The 23,699-nt window shown below is 54.2% G+C and overlaps 1 protein-coding gene across 1 annotated transcript; it reads left to right on the forward strand.

The window, feature by feature from the left end:
* The first annotated feature begins 1,069 nt into the window (after window positions 1-1,069).
* LOC104554389 (cytochrome P450 26B1) lies at window positions 1,070-22,981 on the forward strand. Its single transcript, XM_061992878.1, has 6 exons — window positions 1,070-2,210; window positions 4,381-4,605; window positions 18,108-18,383; window positions 19,628-19,783; window positions 20,960-21,241; window positions 22,571-22,981. The coding sequence occupies exons 1-6, from the start codon at window positions 2,007-2,009 to the stop codon at window positions 22,961-22,963; spliced, it is 1,536 nt and encodes a 511-aa protein (XP_061848862.1). The 5' UTR covers window positions 1,070-2,006; the 3' UTR covers window positions 22,964-22,981.
* The last annotated feature ends 718 nt before the right edge of the window (window positions 22,982-23,699 follow it).

The raw sequence follows: 23,699 nt of genomic DNA on the forward strand, positions 1-23,699 counted from the left end.
AAAGTAATAGAGGAGCAAAGCAACGGAGGGGCTAATTGTTGGTGGGGTAAATCACTGAAAGGGGAAAATCATGGAGGGATGAATCGTGTGTGTGTGGGGAGTAGAGTGGGGGAATCATTGGGGGTGAATGTTGTGGGGGAAGAATCACTGTGAGGGGAAATTGTTAAGGGTTAAATATGGGGAGATTTGTAAGAGGGAAATCGTAAGGGAGGGGGTAGAGCTTGGGAAAGGGAATCATTGCAAGAGGGGGGAGTCATGTGGGGTTAAACGTTGGGGGGGTGATGGTAAAGAAGAAGTAAAGGTTAAATATTGAGGGACCATGGCAAGGAGGGAATCCTTGAGCATTAAATATTGGGGGGACATCGTTGCAAGGGGATGAAGGACTAAATATTGGGGAGATCATTGCAAGGGGGGGAATGATGAAGGACTCAATATTCGAGGAGGGGTGTCATCGCAATAATCGAGGATTAAATGTTCGAGGTGGCGTTGCAAGGCAGGGAATAAGTGAGGATTAGATATTGGGGGAGTCATTGCAAGGGGGGGAATCATCAAGGGGGGGAAACGGAGGGCGGGGGAATGGGATCATTGCAAGGAGGGCATCACCAACAGGGGTTTGATGATGATTCCTCCTCCGTGGGGAGGGGGAATCATTTTGAGTGGGGGAGGAAGGGGGCGCGAATCATCCAGACGGGGAGGGGGAAGGGACGGCGGAGCTGAGCCGCGCTCGTTTCTCCGCAGGCCGAAGGTACGGACGGCGACGGCGGAGGAGGAGAAAAAAGAGGAGGAGGAGGAGAAGAGGAGGAGGAGGAGGCGGCGGCGGCGGCGGCGTGCCCGTGTGCGGGCGGCGGGCCAGCCCTCGCACGCTCCAGCGCCGCGGCCGCCCGGCTCGGCCCGCCCCGTCCCCCCCCGCCTCCCCCCGTTCCCCGTCCCCCCCTCCCGGCTCCGGAGCCCTCTGAAGTGAGGGTGGGTGTGCGGGGGGAGCAGCCGTGCTGGCGGCCGGCCCAGCCCCGGCTTCCCCGCCTCTATATAAACACACATTGACTTTCCGCACAAATCCACGTTTCGAGGGGCTATACCCGGCAGCCCTGCCGCCCGCTTACAGAAGTCTTTTTGGTGCAAAGTCTGGGGCTAACAAATAACCGGCATCCAGAGAGAGAGATATTTATAGAGATATATTTATATATAGAGAGAGATAGAGATATAAACCGATCCGTCTCGCTCCGTGTGTGTAGATAAATACATATCGCGATTTAATTCTTCCATCTCTCCAGCTCGGGGCTGAACTATTTGATGATTTTTTAACAGTCTTTTTTTTTTTTTTTTCTTCTTTTTTTTAAATCTCGCTCCCTTTTTTTTTTCCCCTCTTCTTTTTTTTTTTCCTTCCCCCTTCTGGTGTGTGTGGCTTTGCCTTGAAAGCGAGCGAGAGCCAGAGCATCTGCATTTGGACTTTTTGGGGGTCTTTTTTCTCCCCCCTCTCTCCCCATTCCCGGGATTTTTCCCTTTTTTTTCCTTTTTTTCCTTGCGGTTCTGGTCACTCACTTGCCCCTCACTCCTTTCTTTTGGGGTCTCTCTTGGTTGCTTCGTGGTTTTTTTTTCATTTCATTCTTATTTTTCCCTCTATTTTTGCGTTGTGTGCGGGTTTTTTTGGGTTGGTTTTGGCTTCTTTTTTTTTTTGCCGCCTGTGTCACTCTGTCAAGTTTATACCAAACAAGAACAAAGTTTGCAGAGACGGACAGAGGAGAAACTGCTGCCCCCTTCCCCCTTTTTTTTTCTCCCCCTCTCCCCTCTTTTTTTTCCCCCTGTTGTTTTTCTAACCTGCCAGCGAAGAGGGGGGCGAGCCCGGCCCCCCCCGGACCCCCTCCCCCCGGACCCCCCAGGCAGCCTTTAACGCTCCTCATTCGCCCTCTTTTCCCTGCGTGCGTGTGTCTGTGTGTGGGTGCGAGTGTGCGGTGCCTGTCAAGGGGCTGTTTCTCTCCCCACCCTCCTCCTCCTCCTTCTTCCCAAATATGCTTTTTGCAAGTTTTGATCTCGTCTCGGCACTGGCTACCCTCGCCGCGTGTTTGGTGTCACTGACTTTGCTGCTGGCCGTGTCCCAACAGCTGTGGCAGCTCCGCTGGGCTGCCACCCGCGACAAAACCTGCAAGCTACCAATCCCTAAAGGCTCTATGGGATTCCCTTTAATCGGAGAAACCTTCCACTGGCTCCTGCAGGTAAGGAGGATTCCCTTCTTCCCTTCTTTCCCGGGACCGGCTCTTTTAAAACTCTCCTTAGTTTGTATTACCATTATTCTTGGGGTGGTGTGGTGTGTTTTTTTCCCTCTTTCCCTTTCGATTGCATCATGCGGGTTCCCCATGAGCTGAGGAGGCAGCTGGGACCGGGAGCTGGTGGTAGTTGGTGATAGGGGAGATGGAGCCGAGGGTGCCCGCCTGGGCTCAGCCCGGAGCGGCTCCGCCGCGCTGCGCTGCGCTGCGCTCCCCTCCGAGCCGGGCACCGCGGGTTTCCCCCGGCGGGCGCTGCTGGGGGCCGGGGAAGCAACAGAGAGGGGTGTCTCAAGGATCTTTCCTCCCTCCTCAGCCCCAAACCTTGCCAAAAAGAAACGATTATAACACTAAAGGCAGGGTTGGGGGGAAGCCGCTGGGCTCGCCGCCGCTCCGAGCAGCCGCGGAGGCTCCCCGGGTCGCGGTGGGCTCCTGTTCCGCCCCCTTCCCACCCTCCTCCGGTCCCATCCGCGTCCCCTGGGGCTGCTCCCCGTCGGGTTTGCAACCCGCCCGGTCTTGGGGGAAGCCCGCGGAGGTAATGGGTAGATTAACCCGGGATTAACCTTTGCTAAACGGCGAACAGCGGCGGGCGGAGCGGGATCCCCTCGGACCGCGTTGCGACAGGGTGACTGCCAGAAAAAATGAAAAGAGACGGAAAAAAGAAATTAAGAGAGAGAGAGGAGGAGGGAAGGCGGGAGGCGGCCGAGGGGTGCCCAGCTCCGGGGGGTGCCGCAGACCGGGCTGGGGGCACCCCGGGGGCTCGCAGCATCCCGAGAGGGAACTCCGGCAGGAAAATAAACCCAAGGGTTTCCTCACCCCGGGCGAGACAAAAATACTACTACTACTACTACTAAGCCAAGGGGAACGTGGCGAGGATGCTCCCGCCAGCAAAGGTCGCGTTTCATTGACGGGACCGCCGAGGGGACGGCGGAGCAGCTCGGTCCCTGCCGAGAGGGCTGCGGCGTTCCCGGGTGTCCCCCGTGTTCCCCCCCTCCGTCCGTCCCTCCTTCCCTCCCTCCTTCCTTCCCTCCCCGCTGCCGGGGAAGCCCCGACGTGGGAGCCCGGCGCGGCGGCCCCGCTCCACTCCCGCGGCCGGTCCCCTCCCCTCGAGCGGCGCCGAAGGGGTTAACGGCACGCTCTCAATAGGGCTTTATTTTTTAAAGAAATTTATCAGATTTTTACGGGGGGACCAGAAAAGGGTTTCTCGCTTTTCCACAGGCTCCGTCCAAACAGAGTCCAGGGCTAAAAATACAAAAATTTTGTATAAATTGGACTCCATTCGAAACTTCTCCCACATAAAGGTCCTCTTTGTGCTGCCCTGGAAATGGTGTACAAATAACTCTTTATTAATGCCACAAAAAGGACTTTTAATTATATTTACGCAGATCAAGCAACAGGGTCACCTGAACATCTGAAATTCACAACCGCGCTTTTGTTTCCAAATAAACACACGCACTCACAGCTCTTCTCCTCGCTCGGGATGGAGGGGGGGGGGTGGGGGGTTTCTTAGAAGGGGGGTTGTGGGGGAGAGAAACCTTCAGCCCCGCGGCTCCATCCGCCTCCTTCGCCGACAAAAGCCCCCGGAGCATGTGGGAAAGTTATTAAACCCTCTCCTATCTGGAGATTGACTTAAGCAAATTGCAGCCTTTCGAGTAAATTCAGCCCGAGAGAAAAGGGAGGGGGGGAAAGTGGGGGAGAGGGGGTCGGGGAAAGGAAAAAAAGAAGTTTAAAAGTGCCAGAGGAGGTAAAGGTAGAAGTAAAAGGGAGGAGGAGGAGGAGGAGGTGGAGGAAGGAGGGCGGGAGGAGCGGGCGCGCCGCGGGAAGCGCCGGGCGCCTCGTCCGCGGGAGCCGGAGTGTTGCGCGGGTGGGATGATGTCGGGGTCACCCCACTCTCCCCCCGCCTCTGCCCCACTCCCAGCCCCCCATCCCAGGTCGGGTTGTCCTCAAACCTGCAGGCGCGACCCCTCCGCTCCCCGCTCCTCCCCGGGCCGTGGGGACCCTGCCGTGGGGATCCCCACGCGTGTGTGCGGCTGCGCGGGGCGCGGAGATGCCGTGCTGTAACCACCCCTCCTCCTCCTCTCTCCTCCTGTATTCCCCCCCCCGCTTCCCCACCACCCCACAGGGTTCCTGCTTCCAGTCATCCCGGCGGGAGAAGTACGGGAACGTTTTCAAGACGCACTTGCTGGGGCGGCCGCTGGTGCGGGTGACGGGGGCGGAGAACGTGCGCAAGATCTTGATGGGAGAACATCACCTGGTGAGCACGGAGTGGCCGCGAAGCACCCGCATGCTGCTGGGGCCCAACACCGTGGCCAACTCCATCGGTGACATCCACCGTCACAAGAGGAAGGTGAGGTTCCCACGCGAGACAGCGGCGTGCGTGGGGTGGGATGCTCCCATAAGGCGGCGCAAACCTTTCTCCTCGCCCTCCTCTCCTTTCCCCTCCCACCTTCCCCCTCCCCGCAGTTCCCTTTCACGCGTGGGATGTCCCGCGTGGGTCTCCCTCTGTGCCCGCGCTCGATGCCTTTGAGGAATTTAAAAGGGCGATGGGGAGGTGTCACAGGCGGGGCTGCCCCGCAGCTTGCTGCACAAGGACGCAGGGGTCGCCCCTCTCCCCTTCAACTCCCCCATCCCCACCCCACCGCCCCCCGCAGCCGGGGACACGCGTGGCGGGGGCTGCTGTCTGCCGAGCATCCAGCGCTGGGCCCGGAGGGCTCTTAAAAGGGCGATGCGTGGGGGGGACACGGCGAGGTGTAGGGGCAGAGAGGAGCAGAGGGAGAGAGGCACGGAACGTGGCCCCCCTCCCGTTTCTAGGCTCTACCGGCAGCGGGGAGATCCCTCCGAGGTTTGTGTTTGCTGGGGGAAGATGGTGCTGTCTCATGGTGCTGTCTCATGGTGCTGAGCGTTTCACTTGGGGAAAGTGGAGTGCTGATGGGGATGAAGCAGGAGGCAGGGGAGGAGATGTATGGACACATGACACTGAGCTGGCTGCAGGGGGCTGAGACTCTGCTGGGGCATTCTCTTGCTTCACCCCCATGGTGGTCCTGGGGTCAGACTCTCCTTACAGGGCCCAGGGCAAGCAAGTCGTGTCCTATGGTGGTTTTGGGGGGTTGTTGAGCCCAAGCAGTTGTGGGAGATCATCCTCATGTTCCCCTGTCAGCAAAGGCTGAGGGGCATGGGCACAGCCCGAGTGGGCTGGCATGGTGGCATTGGGGGATGGCTTTTGCATCCCCTCCTCCATGGGACAGGCTGTTTCCCAGCTGGACTGGGGCAGGCAGTGGATTTGGGGTGAAGGTGCTGTGTGCCCCCCAGTCTGTGCAGTGCAGTGGTGCTGTTGCTGGCACAGCCAGCGTGGTACCTAGTGCCAAGAGGCTGTCCCAGCCTCACCCCCAAGGCAAGGTCTGCTCTCCTCTCCCTGCTCCAGCAGGATTCCCTAGTTTGATATGTGTATTTCAAGAAAATCCCTGTCCTGCTCTTTACTCCTGGGGGCAGAAGATGAGAAAACAAGCGCCACATGACACTTGTTAGTCACATTTCTGGATGCAGTGGTGGCTGAGACTCGGGTGACACCCCATGAAACACCATGTCAATCCCTGGCTGAGCCCCAGGCAGGCTCAATATTTGCAATTCCACTGCCCTTTGCTTGGGCTACCTCTTCTTCTTTGTGTTTTTCCTGTTTTCCTTAAGGAGGGAGATATTTTTCCCACTTTGCTGTCAAAGACAAAGGGTGAGAGTCTGTGATGCGAGCTGGGCCATGGAAAAGGGAGGCCTGACCTCTGTGGTACCTTGATGGGCTCAGGTGGGGAGTGCTGACACCAGCAAGGAGCATGGAAAGGGGACAACCTCTCTCCCTTGGTATTTATACCCACTCTGCCCACTTTTGTGGTTTTACCTAGTGAGGAATATGTATCCCACCCTCAACTGTGGATCCCGGTGCTTTAGGATTTTTCTGAGCCCGAGGGTTGGTCTGGATCTCCATTCTCCTCCTCAAAAGCCTTTTGCCTTCCTGATTTTATGTGACCCAACCTGGATAAACCTGCTTTAGCAGGAGGGGTTGGACTGGATGATCTCTAGAGGTCCCTTCCAACCCCCACCATTCCGTGATTCCCTTTTTTCTGGTATCACACACAATCTCAATTCTAATTCAATCCTTGTTCCTGCTTAAGGTATGGCTGAAGCCTTCTGAGAACAGGTACTTTGGCAAAACACTGTCCTGGGATGACCCTTGATAGCCATGCTCACACACACCATGCCTGTGCTCTGAGCTCTGGCTTACCCGGGAGCAAACGCTTTCCCCGTATCAGCGGGAATGGAGATGCTGGAGCAGCTAATTATTTCTTAAGCTTTCCCTTTCAGCAGCCTGTGGGGTTGGGTACATTGGGCTCAGCTGATTCCCTTCCCTTTAAAAAGGGAGGTTATTCAGGTTCTTTCACTTGGTCTCCCCTTAATTACTGTTTTCAACGAGCTGAGCATCTCCTGCGTCAGCACCCTTGGGTGCTCCCCGAGCCCGGCAGCTGCTTCTCCCCCACGCAAACCACCTCTTGCCCCAGGACTGAGCGAGCTGTGCACGCAGAGATAAGGTGAACCTGCTCCTGACAGGAGGAAAACGGACCATTTTGTTCTTGGTGAGATTGTGATGACCAGATTAATGCTTTTCCCAGGCCGTGTGCTTTCTCCCAGCAGAAGTTGCCGGCGTCTCTTGAGTTCATCAGCACCGAGCTTTGAATGGTGTTGACTTTTAACTCTCTCCAACCTGCTGCCGAGACTGTGAAAGGTCTGAGGAGAGAGGACTAGATGTAAGATTTAAACTTGCTCCTTCTGGGTAGTTTTTGTCTTAGGTACTCAGTCTGTACCCTCCCCTTGACCTGACAGGGAACTGAGCAAAGAACCTGTTGGCAGAAGACAACGTTTGTGCACAGACTTTGCCAACTGCCGTGGCAAGGATGCTAATATTAATAGAAGTATGAAAAGAATTGGAGCAGTCTGAAAGGAAAAGAGTCATAGTGTTTCCTGGGAAACCTTTTAGGCTGTTGATGATTCAGTTTAAAGCAGAGTGGGGCTTTCTGGAGCTCCATCCACCTCTCAGATTCTGTTTCATACCCCATCTCTGAGCCTGAGCCTTCGCTTGCTCTGAGGTAGTTTTTCCTTCTCCAGTCTTGCCAGAAATTGTGCAGGAGTTAATAGTTTCTTGTGAGGCTGTGTGTGGTGGAGGGTGTGAGCCAACCTGAGGAAAAGTGGAGTGTGAAACCACTTATGCTGACCCTCTGCTGTGACTCAAACCACTGGGGTCATCTCTAGCTCTCCTTCCACCCACGCTTACATGGTCACCACCCACAGTAAAGTCCTCACCGTCCTCCTAAAAGCCACTGGAGCTGCACTTTGCAGCAGCACTGGCAGATACTTTCATCATTCCCTGGCAATGGAGCTGTGGCCTCCTCTTGATGGGACAGATTGGCACCGAGATGTGAAGAGGAGCTCTAGCAGAGAGCTTTACACCCAAGATGTTCTTGCACGGTGTTTCTGGCAGCTTGCCATTGAAATCAGCTGTTTTGCTGGCCACGTGTTGCAGAGCTTTCCAAAGAGTTTTAGCTCTTCAGTGTAACTTCAAGATCAAGCACATTGCAGCTATCACCAGTGGATCTGCTGTAGGATGCTTTGCCCATGACAGTGATGGGATCAGAGCTGAAGTGGACAACTCAGTCTCTGGAGCTCTTCTCTCAGGGTTGCTGTTTCCCTATCTTACCTTCTCTTCAGGATCTGGCATGGATTCAATATCCCCTTCCATTAAGTGGCTGGATCTCCTCCATCCCTGAGCTGCCAGAAGCTTTAATCCCATAGGTGTTGATAAAGGGCTCTGAGATGCAGGTGTGAAAGGTGCTCAGGAGCAACAAAGCCATATTAACAGTGATGGCATCTCTCTGCTTTCCCATCCCCTATTTATTAAAACTCCCCTGCAGGAAGCTGTCAAATTAACATAAATTGGAGAAAACGGTCCTCTTTTGAGAAATGAACTCTTCAGTTGTTAGAGAGGGAGAAGTCTCTGGGTATAAAGTCAACTTTATGCAGGGATGTGCCAGCTTGTGGGGCAGGATGGAGGATGGGAGCAGGGCTTGGCTGAGTCAGGGCTATGGCTTTATCACTGGTGTCATCAGCATTGGCTCTGCCCTTGGCCTCAGATGGAGCTGGTTGATAAGAATAGTTTACAAGTAGTAAACAAAAGCAACCCAAAAACTCCTCAACAGCCCTCCTGAGATAAATATCTACTGAGAGGCTGTTACTGCTGTTGGGTCATGGAGTTTATGTTGATGTCAGAGAAGGATCTGGGCCTGTTGTGCTGCAGTTTGTTCCTCCACCGTGGCACTTTTGTCTCAAAATCTCCCTGGCAGGAGTAGCCACGTTGCTCTTGCATCTGGCTGAGCATAGGCACGTCTTTGGCTTTTAGTGGCAGATCTTCGTCCCCATCACATGAAGGATGCACATCATCCCTCAGGGTCAGACCTGGCAGAGGGGAGCTCCTGCTCTCCTTCAGCAACTCCTTGGGAGGGTGACTGGGGATGGGGCCTGGCTGAGGGTGCTCCTTGCTCCAAGCTCTGATGGTCTCTCCATCCTGCTCTTGTTTTGGTGGCATAGCTGTGCCACTTCTGTTGTACCCTGGCCCAGCCTGGATGTTCACTCTGTCCTTTTCCCAGCTTGCCCTAAATCTATCCCTGTAGGCGTGTCAGGAGGATGGGGCAACACTTTTTCCTGTAGTATCCAGTGACAGGACAAGGGGTGATGGACATAAACTGGAACACTAAAAATTCCACTTAAACTGAAGGAGCAAGTCCTTTGGTGCTGAGGTGAGGGAGCCCTGGCCCAGGCTGCCCAGGGAGGGTGTGGAGGCTCCTGCTCAGGAGGTTTCCAGCCCCACCTGGAGACGTTCCTGTGCCCCCTGAGCCAGGGGAAGCTGCTTTAGCAGGGGCTGGGGCTGCAGCAGCTCTGCAGGGCCCTTCCAACCCCCATCATATGCGATTCCATGATTCTGTGATTCCTACCTGTGCATCACCAGTGAGATCAGCACAGTCACTCCAGAGTTACCACACTGTGTCTTTTGGAAGTGTCCATCCCTGGTCAACAGGAGCTGTGACAAAGACAAAGCAAATCTCCTCTTGGGCACAGTGACAGCATGAGCTCTGGTTAAGTGGGATGTAAGGCCCACAGTTGAAGCTGAGCAAACTGAGAGGGAGGCACTCCTGTGCCTGTGCCCACCAGGGACCCCAGTGTCTCAGTGGAGAAGGAAATGGGAATTGGAAGTGGCCAGGACGTGTGACCATGAAAGGGTTTTAGGTGGAGGCTGAGCAGCGCCCTGGGGCCAGGAAGGAGTTTCCCTGTGTAGCAGGGCTGTGCTACAGCACAGGGGGAAGGTGGGACTCAGACTTTCCTCAGAAGCATCCAGCCTTGGCAGGAGAGTGCTGGACTTGCCGGGTTCGTGCTCCTTTCCAGCATAGTAATCCCAAAATAGGCACAGCTGGCTTAAAAAAGGAAAAAGAAAGAATAAAATAAAAGCAATCTGTGGGCTGGGTAAGACATCCTAGACCCAGAGACTGGAAGGAGGAAGCAGACAGAGGAGCAGAGAAACGGCCTGTTTTGTCTCACTGTCCAAAACTACACCATTCATTAACACACCACAATTAATGTTCTGCCTCGGAGGCATACAAGTGTTGAGCTTATTAGCACCAAGTAGAAAGGTCTGAGGCTTTAATATAGTTTGCAAGAGGATTAAGAACACAAAAGGGGCTATAAATTTACAGCCAAATATAAACCAGCTGCTGTGGGCTGGACTGGGGAGGGGGGGAAGGAGGGAGATGGGGAAGAGGGGCGGGAGGAGGAAGGAGGGATGAGAGGCAGCAGGAATGTACCTTTCACCCTACAAACCCCCCTGAACCACGTTGTTAAGAGGAAGGGTTTTTTACTTTTGGGTTTGTTGGGTTTTTTTTCTCTTCCATCCAACCTTGTCTCCTTCCTCTGTGTGACCTGTAAATCCCACATTGGAAAAGAAACCATCCCCTTCCAGCTGAGCCTCTCCCCCCCCAAATCGTTATCAGTCAGCTCCAGTGGGCTGGATTCCATCAGCTGGCCTGGCTCCAGCCCCTTCTTGGTGTGTCTGTGTTGAGCTGCTGCCTTGTGAGCTTTAACCCACGGGCAAGAGCCCCTGGAGCCAGAGAAAAGGCTTTCATTGATGGAGGAGGGCTCCTGCTCGCGGTCTCGGGGAAGAATTTGTCAGCTAGGTTGGCTCATTGACTTTAGACCAAATAGTGCTGTCATCTACAGTGGTGTAAATCCAGAGTAATTCCCATGGATTAAAACCAAATAGAAAAGCAGAGTGCAGGCACTCCTGGCTGAAAGACAGATGTCATGGATTTTCTTAGTGCCTTCCACCCCAAAATGCCCCGAGAGCTCAGCCCCAGCTCTGAGAAGCTGTGTCAGAGTGAGGTTACAGCCTGGAGCTGTAGCAAGGTCCTCTGAGCTGCACTTCTTCCCTGCAGGCTCCTCTCCCTTTCTGTGTTGTCTGGGATGGAAGCTGTTGGGTGGCCCGTGAGGTGTGGAGAAGATGAAACCCCTCCTCGGGCTGCAATGCTCTGTGCTGGGTGGAACTGAGATCTGCAGTCTGTAGCTCTGCAGCTCCAGGGCTGTGTCAGTGCTGGGCCCCTCACTCACTGCCACAGGGACACTGAGGGGCTGCAGCATGGCCAGAGCCGGGCACAGAGCTGGGGAAGAGGCTGGAGCACAAGGGGCTGGGGAGGGGCTGAGGGAATGGGGATGTTGAGCCTGGAGAAGAGGAGCCTGAGGGGACACAGCAGCACTCTCTGACTCTCCCTGACAGGAGGCTGCAGGGAGCTGGAGGTCTGGCTCTTCTCCTAATTAACGAATTATAGAACAAGAGGAAAAGGGCTCAAGTTGCCCCAGGGCAGGTTGAGGCTAGAGCTGAGGCAGAACTGTTTCCCTGAGAGGGGTGTCAGCCCTGTGCCAGGCTGCCCAGGGAGCTGGGGGAGTGCCCAGCCCTGGAGGGATCCCAAAGCCATGGGGCTGAGGTGCTGAGGGCCAGGGGTCAGCGGTGGCCATGGCAGGGTGAGGGCAGGGCTGGGACTTGATGATCTTAATGGTCTTTTCCCTCCAAAATGATTCTCTAGGTCCAGACTCTAGAGCGTGAATGGTGAATGCCAGGAGCTAATCCCAGAGATGGGAGAGAGCTTTTCAGCCTCAGGATCCATCCTACACTTTCCTTGTGTAGCTTTGCTGTTCTACTGCATCAAACTTTGTCCTTCCAAGCAGCTTGAGCAACCTGCTGAGTCGTGGCTCATCATATCCCACTCATCCCTTTGGAGACTGGGTGCTTCATTTCAGATTAATTATCATCTCCATTACTTCTCAAGTGACACTTTTACCACTAAGTGTATCCCTTCTTAAGCTTTATTTCCTTTGTAGAGTGGCCTTGGGTCACTTCAGTCCTTTCTGTCTCCTCCCTGGATTTAATTTAAAGCTCTGAAGAGGCTTCTGTTGGGCAGGAGCTCATGTGTTCAGAGGTAGGAACATCTGTACCATCACTTGTGTTCATCCCCATGAGACTCAAAGAGTTATTCCAAGACTTTACTGAGGACTTTTGGTGGCTGAGGATTTCTGAGGGTCTTTTCCAAGTGTTTCCTCCCTGTTTTGGCCAAGAGATGATGCTGCTCAGAAGGGTGGATTTGTTTCACCTTTGGGATGGAGTGGGCTGCATCTTGGGCTGAGGGTTTCCCTCTCATCCTCTGCTTTGCTCCCAGCACTTGACAGGACCAAGGACTCAGTACTCCCACAGAAGAGCACTTGAAACTGGTGTTTTTGCCAAGTCTGTCTTCGTCTTTAGGAGAGTCCATGCTCTGGATTGCTTAAACACATGAGGTCCCTTCCTTTTGGTCCCCTGTCCATGCTCCAGGAAGATGCAGAAGGGCAGCAAAAAGGGGACTTTTCTCCCAATATTTCTCTTCCTTTGGCTCCACAGTGGTGTGCAGGGCACTGACCCTGCTGCCTGGGCAAGCTGCTCTCCTCTTCTTGAGCTCTGGGTAATCTCTCATCTCCACATCACAGGGCAGGGATTTAGTATGTAGTCCAAATCAAAAGGAGATAACCCATCCCAGCTCAGCCTGATCTCCTCACACTGGCAAACAGCTCTGAACGTGCAGTCGTGTGCCTGGTTGGTTTGCAGGATGCTCCTTCTCACATCTCCAGCCAAAGACAGCAGCCACAGGCAGCAGGTGCTTGCCTGCCTCATTGGGTCTCTTCTGGACCACCTGATCCCACTTCTTTAATCCCTTCTGGCTGGACACCCGTTTCATTGCCACGCTATCCATCAATGTGAAACCTTCTTTCTCTCCCTGTGCTTGATTCCCTCCTTGAAGAAGGGTGACAATAGGCAAGGTGAGTTTTGCTCTCATCAAATGCACCAGTTCCTCATGAATAAACAAGGATAGGGCACTTGGAACAGAATGTCAGAGGCGGTGTAGAAGAGCAACAGTGTGTTTAGGGATCCCCATGAGGTGGGCTAAGAAGCCTAAATTGCTGAACATAGCTGGTTGCATTTTACTGGTGATGGTGTTGGGTTTTTCTTGAGACATGAGGCAGTTTTGCAGAGCTGCTGAGACAGTTGTCAGGTGTCCTGCTTATTCCCTGCTCTCCCCTCTTCAGTCTGTGCATCACAGCCCCTTTTTAACCCCACACCCTGTTCAAGGGTTTTGGATTGAGAACAGCCTCCTGTGCCATGTGAGGGGTTTGTAGGAGAGATGGTTGCACATGAAGGGTTTTTGAGCCGTGGGGAAATGGGGTGTGAAATCCAGTGGAAACATGACATGCTAGGGTTTCTCACAATGCCAGATGTAGGGGTAAGGGCAACTCTGAAAGGTGTGTGAGATCATCATAACGTGGCCCAAGGATGCTGAAATGATCTTCACATTTTTTCCAGCACTTCCTTTTTCTGTTTTGAGAGTCATTTGAATTTCCCTGAAACTGCCTTTTGCAAAGGCACTCCTTTCCCTCAGCTGGGCCTGGTTGGGAGAATCCCTTTGGACACAGCTCACAGTGTCCACAGGCCTCTTTGCACTTCTCCCTGAGAAATGTTGCTGCCTTCAGCCCTGCTGTGACACCCACACTCCTCAGCCATGCCCTGTGTGCATTGCTGTGCCTACATGGGCAAACCCAGCGTTGCTCATTTTGACTGGTCAGGGGCTGAAACTCTTGGTTTTTCCTTCTCAGTGGGCCTGGATTCCTCCCATGATAAAGCATGGCATGAGATCATGGAGTGATCTTCCAGTTAGAGTATGGGGAGAAAAGGGTTCAGCTCTGCTTGTGTGCCTGTGAAAGCCAAAGCCCTTTATAAATGGCCAGCAGAGTGTCAGAGCAGCAGTGGGGTTTTGTGGAGGTCCTCTCCACCTTGCAGTGCCTTCACAACTGTTTTTTGTCTCTGTGTTTTCCCTTTGCTTGTGCTCCTGGTGCCAGGACAGCCTCTTGCCCATGAGCCTTCTCCTCCTGCTCCAAAAATACCAGGGTTTACAAGCCCGCTGGAGCGTGGCAGTGGGCTCCACGTCTGGTGCTGGGGAGAGGCAGACATCCATTAGAACGTGGTGACAGGACAGGGTTGGGACAAAAAACCACCTGGTCTTTTGAAATGTAGGAAGGAACAGTATGTCTCCAGGTTGAGATGTTGCTTGGGATGCTTCCTGACACTTCCCACCAGCCAAACTGCTGGCGGGTGCCAAATTGGTTGGTGAAAACATCTCCATCGTGCCTTGGTTTGGTCAGGTCAGCAGCTGTGGCCAGGCTGAGCTGGGTCAGATGCAGGTGTCTGATCCCAAAGGATAAGTTTTCCTCCTGGAGGGGAGGAAGGAAAAGCTCCCTCTTTGCTGTGCTGATGTGCCGGCCAGGAGTGGATGGCAAAAGGCAAGGACAAGGGCTAAGCTGGTGCTTGGAGTGGGGAGGTTTGATGAGCACCAAGGAGGGGTGACACCATAAAAACCATCATCCCTTCTAACTCCTCTCCACTAAACAAAGCCTTTGTTACACATGAAAACCCTGTGGGTTGAAACCCTGGGCTCTTCTCTTGCGTGTCCTCTCCTCTTTGGGGTGGTTCAAAGATGAGTCTGGGGTATTCTCCAGCTGAGACGAGGGACAGTTCACTGTCACACAGAGCTTGACCTCTGCAGGAGATCCTGGAGCTGAGACACTGGGAAGGAATTTTCTGCCTTAGGAAAACCATAAAATCTTTAAATACCCTTTTTCCACTGTGAGATGGATTCGGTAGTTTCCAGCTGGACTCACTGGGTGATGGTGTCTCCCTTGGCACAGGGTGAGTGCCTGTGTGTGGGTGGAAATGAATGCCCCCAGGCACAACAAATCCTTTTGGGATATGGCTTTTGGGACATATCAATATGTGAACAAATGGGGGCTCTTTCCACCATCCCCCAAAATTTCTGGCCATTGTCCCGGTGCTGCTGCCGACGCTCCCCGACCAGACACCCACCACGAGTGGGCTGTTGCTTTGCATCTTGCAAAGCTAAGCATCCCCTTAGAGCTGATTTTGCCTCTTGGCAGCTCTGGAGCAACCGTATTTTGCAGCGATGCTCCTTGGCTTTGCCCAATCTTGCAGCTGAGACGTTCGGCTCGGCTTCACTAGAGGGCGCAGGAATTTTAGGCTAGAAACCGCTCGGAGGTTTGTCGGGGAAAGTTGGCTGCCTTTTCTTCCTTTTTAATCAACTGGAAAGATGCAGGGTTGAACTGGAGGTGACTGGAAGGGGATCCAGACTTGTGTCTGGCTGGGGAAGGATCCGCTGACATCTGGGATTAGGCGGCGTGGAGAGCAGAGGTGGCAAGTGGCCGGGGCTCCAGACGAAGGCCATCCCTGCGGACCAGAGCTGTGGGCTCCAGCAGACGTGGGGTGCAGCTGGCTGGAGCTGGAGGAGCCTGATAGCAAAAGGAAAGCTCAAGAAAAAGGCAACAAAAGATAACAAAATCCCCTCCAGCCCCTCCGTGCTAAATGCTCACCTTTTCTTTAGGCTGAGCAGGTGGCTCAGTCTTCTCTTCCTTCCTCTGTGCCTTCACTTGAGCATCGCTCCTTGGGGCTCCTTTCTTCTTCAGGGTCTAACTCGGCGTGTGGAGCATGGATCTGGCCCTTGGGCTGGTTCTCTCTACTGCTGCAGCAATTTTGCATGGCATATCTTGGGATACTGTGCTTTTTGCAGGGTGCAGGGAGTCCCCAAGCCCCTTGCCTGTGGAAAATGCTGGGCAGACCTGGGGGAGGATGGGCTTTGCCCCAGGTTGGGAGCCCCAGGGGCCACTTCCATTGGGACAGTGGCTCCAAGCAGGGCTGCAGCCTCAACATCTCTCAAGCAGAGCCTGTCTTCTCTCCAGATCTGCTTTCAACTGGAGAAACTGAGTTATGGGAAGTGTTTGGGGAGAATGTGGGGATTCTCTCACTGGGAGCCTCTGTCCTTATCCCTGTCGCCCCAGTAGAGATGAAGGGTAGACGTCAGATGGATGGGAAAACACTGGTGTCCCTTCCCTGGCCCCACTCAGAAGGTCTTGTCCCATCCCTGAGGAGCAACTCATGGCTGGCAGCTCTCCTCCAGCTGGTCCTGCTCAAGGCCACCAGGAACCAGCCCTTTCCCAGCTCCCTTCCTACCTTCCCCAGGCAGCCGAGGGACTCAGCTTCACCACCTCCAGCTTTTTCCTTTCCAAGCATCAGCTTTTTCACCCCCTCACACAGGCAGCTCTGCCTGAACATCACTGCCCTTTCCAGGCTTAAAAATAGCTCGTGAAGTGCAGAGAGGCGGCAGAAAGCAGCCGCCGCAGCGCCTCGCGCCCTCGCCGTGATCTCGCTGCCCCGCTGCTCATTCATTCCCTCGTTCATTCATCCCCCTGCTCCGTTCATTCATGCCTCCGCTCTGCATAGCCACCCCGGGACAGCTGTCTATCTGCAGGCAGATCTGCCCTTTGCTCTGCTTGCATTCTCTTTCCCATCCCTCCTGCCATCCCGTTGGTTTCCATCGGGAGCCTCCCGCGCTCTGTGCGCCGTGTGATGAGTTGGAGTCGGAGCTCAGCTCCAGCGCAGTTGCGTTATGAAGCGGTTCTTGTCGAGCCTCCTGCCCTGGGCTGCGAGGGGACAGAGGTGTTATTTCACCAAACAATCTCCCACTGAACGATGTGCATTAGCAATGAAGGGGTCGCAGCCAGGAAAATATTACCTTTCCCTTTGAGTGCTGACTGCGGAGGAAATTCTCACATTTACAGCTCCAGCGAGTCCAGGGCTCATGGAAAAGAGGAGGTGGCTTTGCTTTCTCTCCTCTTGTTGGTTTGATCACTTTGTGGCCCTCCCACCATGCCCTGAGCTCTCTTGGGAACTGGCCACCAGTGGAGGTTACACATGCTCGCAGCTCCCTCCTCGGGAGCCTGTTTTGATTTGCTTTTCCCGGCGGCCTGGCATGTGGCTGAGCGTGTGTGCGTGCTGCCCTGGGTCTGTGTGTGTGTGTGTGAGTGTGAGTGTGTGTGAGGAGGTTAATAAAAAATAAACAAACAGCACTTTTTCCTCCGGTGCACCCTGGGAGGGATGCGGCGGGGGGATGCCGAATGAAAGCCTGTGCTGTGGGCTGCACCGGGGAGGGCTGAAGGGACATTCCTGGCATTGCTGAGCTCCTCCTGCAACGTGCAGGGGCCCAGGACCAAACTGGAGTAAGGAGCCCTTAGCATGGGGAGCTGGGGTGGCTGGGGGGAGGCTCACTCCCACCCAGTGTTTACTTGAAGAGCTGAGATTAATGCTGTCTGCTGACATCAGGGGTTTCTTCTCCTTTTTTCTTGCCCCGTTTCCTAAGGAAATGAGCCGTGTGTGATCGCAGCCTCTGCGTACGTGGGAGCCTCCCTTCCCTGCTCCAACCCCTGGCTGAGTTCAGCCAGGTTTCACACAGATCCTGAGTGCCTCAGAATAGTCATTTAACTGTTAACATGTATTAAGGAAAGGTGGTTGATAGGTGAGAGAAACTGCCACTGCTTCATATTGACAGAACCACACAGAATGGTGGGGGCTGGCAGGGCCCTGCAGAGCTGCTCCAGCCCCAGCCCCTGCTAAAGCAGCTTCCCCTGGCTCAGGGGGCACAGGAACGTGTCCAGGTGGGGTTGGAAACCTCCCAAGAAGGAGCCTCCACACCCTCCCTGGGCAGCCTGGGCCAGGGCTCCCTCCCCTCAGCACCAAAGGAGTTTCTCCTCCTGTGCCAGGGGCACTGCCTGTGTGCCAGCCTGTGCCCCTTACCCTTGTCCTGCCACTGGCCCCCACAGACCAAACCCTGGCCCCATCCTCCTGACACCCACCATTTAGCTATTTATCATCATTAGTAAGGTCCCTCTCAGCCTTTTCCAGGCTCAACAGCCCCAGGTCCTGCAGCCTTTCTTCATAAAAGCTTGCATGTGTCTGCATGTGTGCACCACCGTGATGTTAAACTAGAGAAACTAGTCTGCTGTTAAACTAGAGATGTATTAGTAGCATCCCAATCATGGGATGAATGCAACTGGGAGCCCTGAGATGTGGAGCTGTGGGCAAGCTGTCGACACCCACCCGAGGTGAAGCATTTCCTCCCATCTCTGACTCACACCATGCTTTTGCCCCATGGTCATGGTGGGGATCAGCCTGTGGAGGATCTGTCAGCTCCTGTTTCTCCATTGACCCTTTTTGGCAGCTGTTTTAGGATTGGGTGATTCCGAGTGGCGAGTTTTGGTGGGCAGAAGCTGGTTACTACAGATGGCAAAGAGCAGGGTGCTGGGGGCTGTGTAGAAACCTCTGCTCCATCTCTCTCCTAGGTTTTCTCCAAAATCTTCAGCCATGAAGCACTGGAGAGCTATCTCCCCAAGATCCAGCTAGTGATCAAAGATACTCTTCGGGCCTGGAGCAGCAACCCCGAGCCCATCAACGTGTACCACGAGGCACAGAAGCTCACCTTCCGCATGGCCATCCGCGTCCTCCTGGGCTTCCGCATCCCCGACGAGGAACTCAACCGCCTCTTCGAGGTCTACCAGCAGTTCGTGGAGAACGTCTTCTCCTTGCCTGTGGATCTGCCTTTCAGTGGCTACAGGAGGGTAAGGGATTTGGGCTGAGTCCTCCATCTAATAACACCAATGTGGGATTAGTGTTGCAGAGACTAATCCCTGCTTCTCACCCTCTGGCTGTGAGAAGTGAGTTCGTTTTGGGCAACAAAGTTGTATCTCAGTGAAGTGGAGAGGAAGATCCATTCACAGGTCTCTTAGAGTGCTAGGGACTGTGAAGTTCATAGAATCATAGAACGATGAGGTTGGAAGGGACCTTTAGAGCTCATCCAGTCCAACCCCCTGCAGGAGCAGGTTCACCTAGATCAGGTCACATAGGAACACGTCCAGATGGGTCTTGAAGACCTCCAAGGAAGGAGCCTCCACAACCTTCCCTCTGGGCAGCCTGGGCCAGGGCTCCCTCACCCTCACAGTGAAAGAGTTTTTTTCTTATGTTTAGGTGGAACTTTTTGTGTTCCATGCAAGGGAGAGCACAGTCAGGACCTGCCCAGATTTAATGCACAGCTTTTTCCTCACTTGCATCTGGCAGTTTTTTTGCTGCATTTTTTTTGTTTGTGGAGCCCTTCTCCTGTTAATTCCCTCTTGTCCCCAGAGTGAGACAGATCAGTGGCCCTTCTGTTTCCAAGGGCTGTTCTGCTTTATGGATAAATGATGCAAAATGAAAACATAACAAAAAGCCCCACAGCTAAGAATGTGACTTTATTTTTCATGGGGCATTTTGGTAACAGCCACACAGGGGTTGATAGTTTATTTTAGTGATCATCACTGCAAATTTTGTTGCTGCTCTTTGACCACATTGAGTGAGCCCAACCATTTGCAGCCCCTGCAAACATTTGCAGCAGCAGGTTAGCCCGGTGCAGCTGCACTCGGATAGGAATTGCTTTACTGAGAGCAGGTGACTAAATTGCTCGGGAAGGCCATTATGCTCCTGGGAAGAGGATCCTTTTGGATGAATTGACTTTCCTTTGAGAGACAATTTTTCCCAGGGACTGTCATACATCCCAGGGTGAGCCAGGGGCCTGTGAACTGGTGCAGTACTGGGGCTCCCACATCAGCCCTATCATTTGCACGTAGGTGCTGATTACTCTTGCCTGTAATCTTGCCCGTTCAGGCTTGCTCCTCCTGCCCAGGGAACAGCTTCAGCATCTTTATACATCTCTTTAAACACCTGCAATTGCAGCTAAATTACTTAGAGATGTTGTCCTGAGCACATCTCCAGCTCCTGGGGTGGTGCTGGTGGTGTGTCCTGCCTGGTCTGATGGCTTCCTGCTCCACAGGGCATCCGGGCACGTGAGACGCTGCAGAAAGGGCTGGAGAAAGCCATCCAGGAGAAACTGCAGAACACACAGGGCAAGGACTATGCTGATGCACTGGACATCCTGATAGAGAGTGGCAAAGAGCACGGCAAGGAGCTGACCATGCAGGAGCTGAAGGTAAAGGTCTTCCCCGTGGTTGCCTTGTCCCTCACTGTGCTCAGAGCAAGGGGTCCCTGAAGAGCAAAGCATGAGCTGCTGCAAAGAGGATATTTGGGGGCAGACTTGAGATGATCAGTGAGAGCTGAGAGACCACCATGTGTTTTTGGAGCTGCAGGTGAATCCTGGTCTGGTGGGCTATGTTGCCAGCAAGCCAGCTGCTTTCCTACGGGCCATATTTATTTGCAAATCATAGAATCATTTGGGTTGCAAAAGACCCTTAAGCTCATTGAGTCATAGTGCCTAACCCACCAGTGCCTCCAGATCATGCTCAGCCTCTTCTAAAAAGCATTTCCAGGGAATACCAAAGGATGGCACAAATTTGCTGAAGCTTTCAGCCTTGATCAGCTCCATCCCTTGACTCATCCAGTTTTATGATGTCTCCTTTGCAGGGCATATGAGCCCTCAGCAGGCTGTTATCTGCAGCAAGGTCATGGCATAACTTGTCCTTCCTGTGCTATCAAGAGCCATCTGCAAGGTTTTTTCTACTGCATGTCTGGTCCTCAGCATCCTCCAAGGCTCTTCAGGAAGCTCCCCATGGTGGGTGTCCAAGACCTGTGCCTGCACAAGGACAGACCTTGCAGTTAGACATGACCAGGCTGGAGAGCTGTTGGGGAAAAGAATGTCCCATGGCAGCCTGTGAAAGAATCACAGAATCCCAGAATGGTGGGGGTTGGAAAGGCCCTGCAGAGCTCACCCAGCACAACCTCCTGCTAGAGCAGGTTCCCCTCAATCAAGGGGCACAGGAACATGTCCAGATGGGTGTGGGAACCTCCTGAGAAGGAGCCTCCACACTCTCCTTGGGCAGCCTGGGCCAGGGCTCCCTCACCTCAGCACCAAAGGAGTTTCTCCTCCTGTTCCAATGGCACTTAATGTGTTCTGACTTGTGCTTGTTACCCCTTGTCTGGCACTGGCCACCACACAGCAAACACTGGCCCCATCCTCCTGACACCAACCCTTTAGAGACTGATCAGCATTGATAATGGTCCCCCTCAGCTTTCTCTTCTCCAGGCTGAACAGCCCCAGGTCTTTCAACTTTTCCTCATAAAGGATTACTCCTGTCCCTTGACACGCCACGGCTGTCTGCCTGTCTGTCCATCCTCCATGCCTCACCTGGGCTTTGCTCTTATCCTTCAGGACGGCACCCTGGAGCTCATCTTTGCTGCCTATGCCACCACCGCCAGCGCCAGCACCTCTCTGATCATGCAGCTCCTCAAACACCCCCGGGTCCTGGAGAAGCTGCGTGAGGAGCTGCGCAGCAAAGGCATCCTGCACAACGGCTGCATCTGCGAGGGCTCCCTCCGGCTCGACAACATCAGCAGCCTCCACTACCTGGACTGTGTCATCAAGGAGGTGCTTCGCCTCTTCACGCCCATCTCCGGCGGGTACCGGACGGTGCTGCAAACCTTCGAGCTGGATGTGAGTATCTGCAGCTGCCCCGTGAGCTCCCCCAAAACAGCCTTTTGCATATTGTGGCAAAGCTTGCTTGAAAACTGGCTTGGATGAGACCTCAGGGAGGATGAATTAGGTCCTGTTGGTGGTGGCAGGTAGAAATGTGTCATATTCAGAGGAGGGTGATGAGGTCTGGCCCATGTCAGGGACAGGATGCATTTGAACTGACAGGTGTGATGCTTCAAAGAGGGTCTCGGGACAATGTTTGATGCCACAGTCTGAAGTAGGGTGTGACAGGGGAAAGGTTTATTGCACAGGGCACTTCCAGGCTGCTGGATGATGGGCAGGTTACTCACCTCAATGGCTGGAGTTTCCTACCAGCAAAACTGTGAGACCTGGCTTGTTGCTGTAAATCTTACTGGTGTAATGGTTTGAGTCGGAAAACTTTGAAAGTGCTCAAGGGGATGATAAATCCACCCCATTTCTCATCACCCAGGACCTGACATGTGCATATGGGGCTGACAGGCAGCAGGGTGTGAGCAGATTGAGAGTTGGGCACAGAGGAATGTCATGAGATTCAACAAGAGCAAGGGCAGAGTCCTGCAGCTGGGAAGGAACAACCCCCTGCAGCAGCACAGGCTGGGGGTGACCTGCTGGAGAGCAGCTCCAGGAGAGAGACCTGGCAGTGCTGGGGGAGAATCAACTGCCCATGAGCAGCAACGTGGGCTCGTGGGCAAGAAGCCAATGGCAGCCTGGGGGCATTGAGGAGAGTGTGGGCAGCAGGGCCAGGGAGGTTGTGCTGCCCCTCTGCTCTGCCAGAGCTGCTGAGGCCTCATCTGGAGTCCTGTGTCCAGTTCTGGGCTGCCCAGCTCCAGAGGGACAGGGAAGTGCTGGAGAGAGGCCAGTGCAGGGACACCAAGATGCTGAGGGGACTGAACATGTGTGTGAGGAGGAAAGGCTGCAGGCCCCGAGGCTGTTTAGCCTGGAGAAGACTGAGAGGCGATCTCTAGGGAAGGCTGGGTGTCACGTGGGTCACGGCGTGGGCACGAGAAGAGCTGCTTCGCTGTGCTTGCTGACAGTTGAGCACCATGGGGTTCCTGGTAGGCAACTCCTGCCAGTGACCACAAAGCAAATAAATAGCAATGGATCATCTGATGAGTCCCTGGGAGGAATAAACCCAGGACTCCCATCTCCCAGCCCTTTGCTCTGTGCTCCCTGTTTTGTTTTTCACTCAGCATCACAGCCCAGTAATAAATGCAAAGAAAATGGGAATAAGCAGACAAAGCCTCTGCTCCCTCTCACTTTGCAGTAGTTTCGACTCACTCTGGTTTTCACCCCTTTCCCTCTTCTCTGCAGGGTTTCCAAATCCCCAAAGGCTGGAGCGTGATGTACAGCATCCGGGACACCCACGACACCGCCCCGGTCTTCAAGGACGTGGACATCTTCGACCCCGACCGCTTCGGGCAGGGTCGAAGCGAAGACAAGGACGGCAGGTTCCACTACCTCCCCTTCGGAGGAGGCGTACGGACCTGTCTGGGCAAGCACCTGGCCAAGCTCTTCCTCAAGGCACTGGCCATCGAGTTGGCCAGCACCAGCCGCTTTGAGCTCGCCACCAGGACTTTCCCCAGAATCACCCTGGTGCCCGTGGTCCACCCGGTCGACGGACTCAAGGTCAAATTCTTCGGACTGGATTCCAACCAGAACGAGATCCTGACGGGGACAGACGCCATGCTGGGGGCAACGGTGTAAAGGGGCCACGGCGGCGGCGCGAGGGACGGAGGGGTGGGGTGGGGGCAAGGGGATGGAACAGGAAAAGAGGAGGAGAGAGGGACCAGAAGCTTCCCTCGCTTCGCAGAGCCTCTGGGTCGGGACCGCTTTCTCCAACCGGCGAAGCTGCCAAAAAGCCCGTGTGTGTTGCTCTTCCCCGGGAGCGGGACGCGGGGGGAAGGTTTTTGACGTGTCGTCGGCGCGTTTCCGTTTCATCCGCAAAGAGGAAGAGCCATTTCAAACCTGAGTCGAGCTGGGACGTGTCCTGACCATACAGCAGTATCTAAATATTATAAATATATATATATAAATCTCTATAAAACACTCGTGCTGCCGGGAGGAGCACTGCAAAGGCCCGACTGCGGGAGAGCCGTTGGGAATCAGCCCGGCGGTCAGAGGTCTGGCGTCCCGGGGCAGCTCTCGGGTGGCTTCTGATCTGGTTTTGGCTTGGTTTATGTTCTGTTTGTTGGGTTTTTTTTAACAGTGTTAAATTAGCTGGTGATAACAGTGTTTTTGGTTTTGTTTTTTTTGGTCTTTTTTTTCCCATCTGTTTGGTTGCGTTTGTTGTTTGTTTCGGGGCGTTGGAGCTTTTCCTTGGTAAAAGGGGGAGCCCAGCGGTGCCCGTTCCCCCGCCGGGGAGAGGTGGGAGGCTGACGTTTCGCCTCTGCTGAGGGATGGAAAAACCCTGTGGTGTCTTGTCTGGGGCTGAAGGGACGGT

Source organism: Colius striatus, chromosome 3, assembly GCF_028858725.1.
Source record: "Colius striatus isolate bColStr4 chromosome 3, bColStr4.1.hap1, whole genome shotgun sequence".
Classification (NCBI taxonomy): Eukaryota; Metazoa; Chordata; class Aves; order Coliiformes; family Coliidae; genus Colius; species Colius striatus.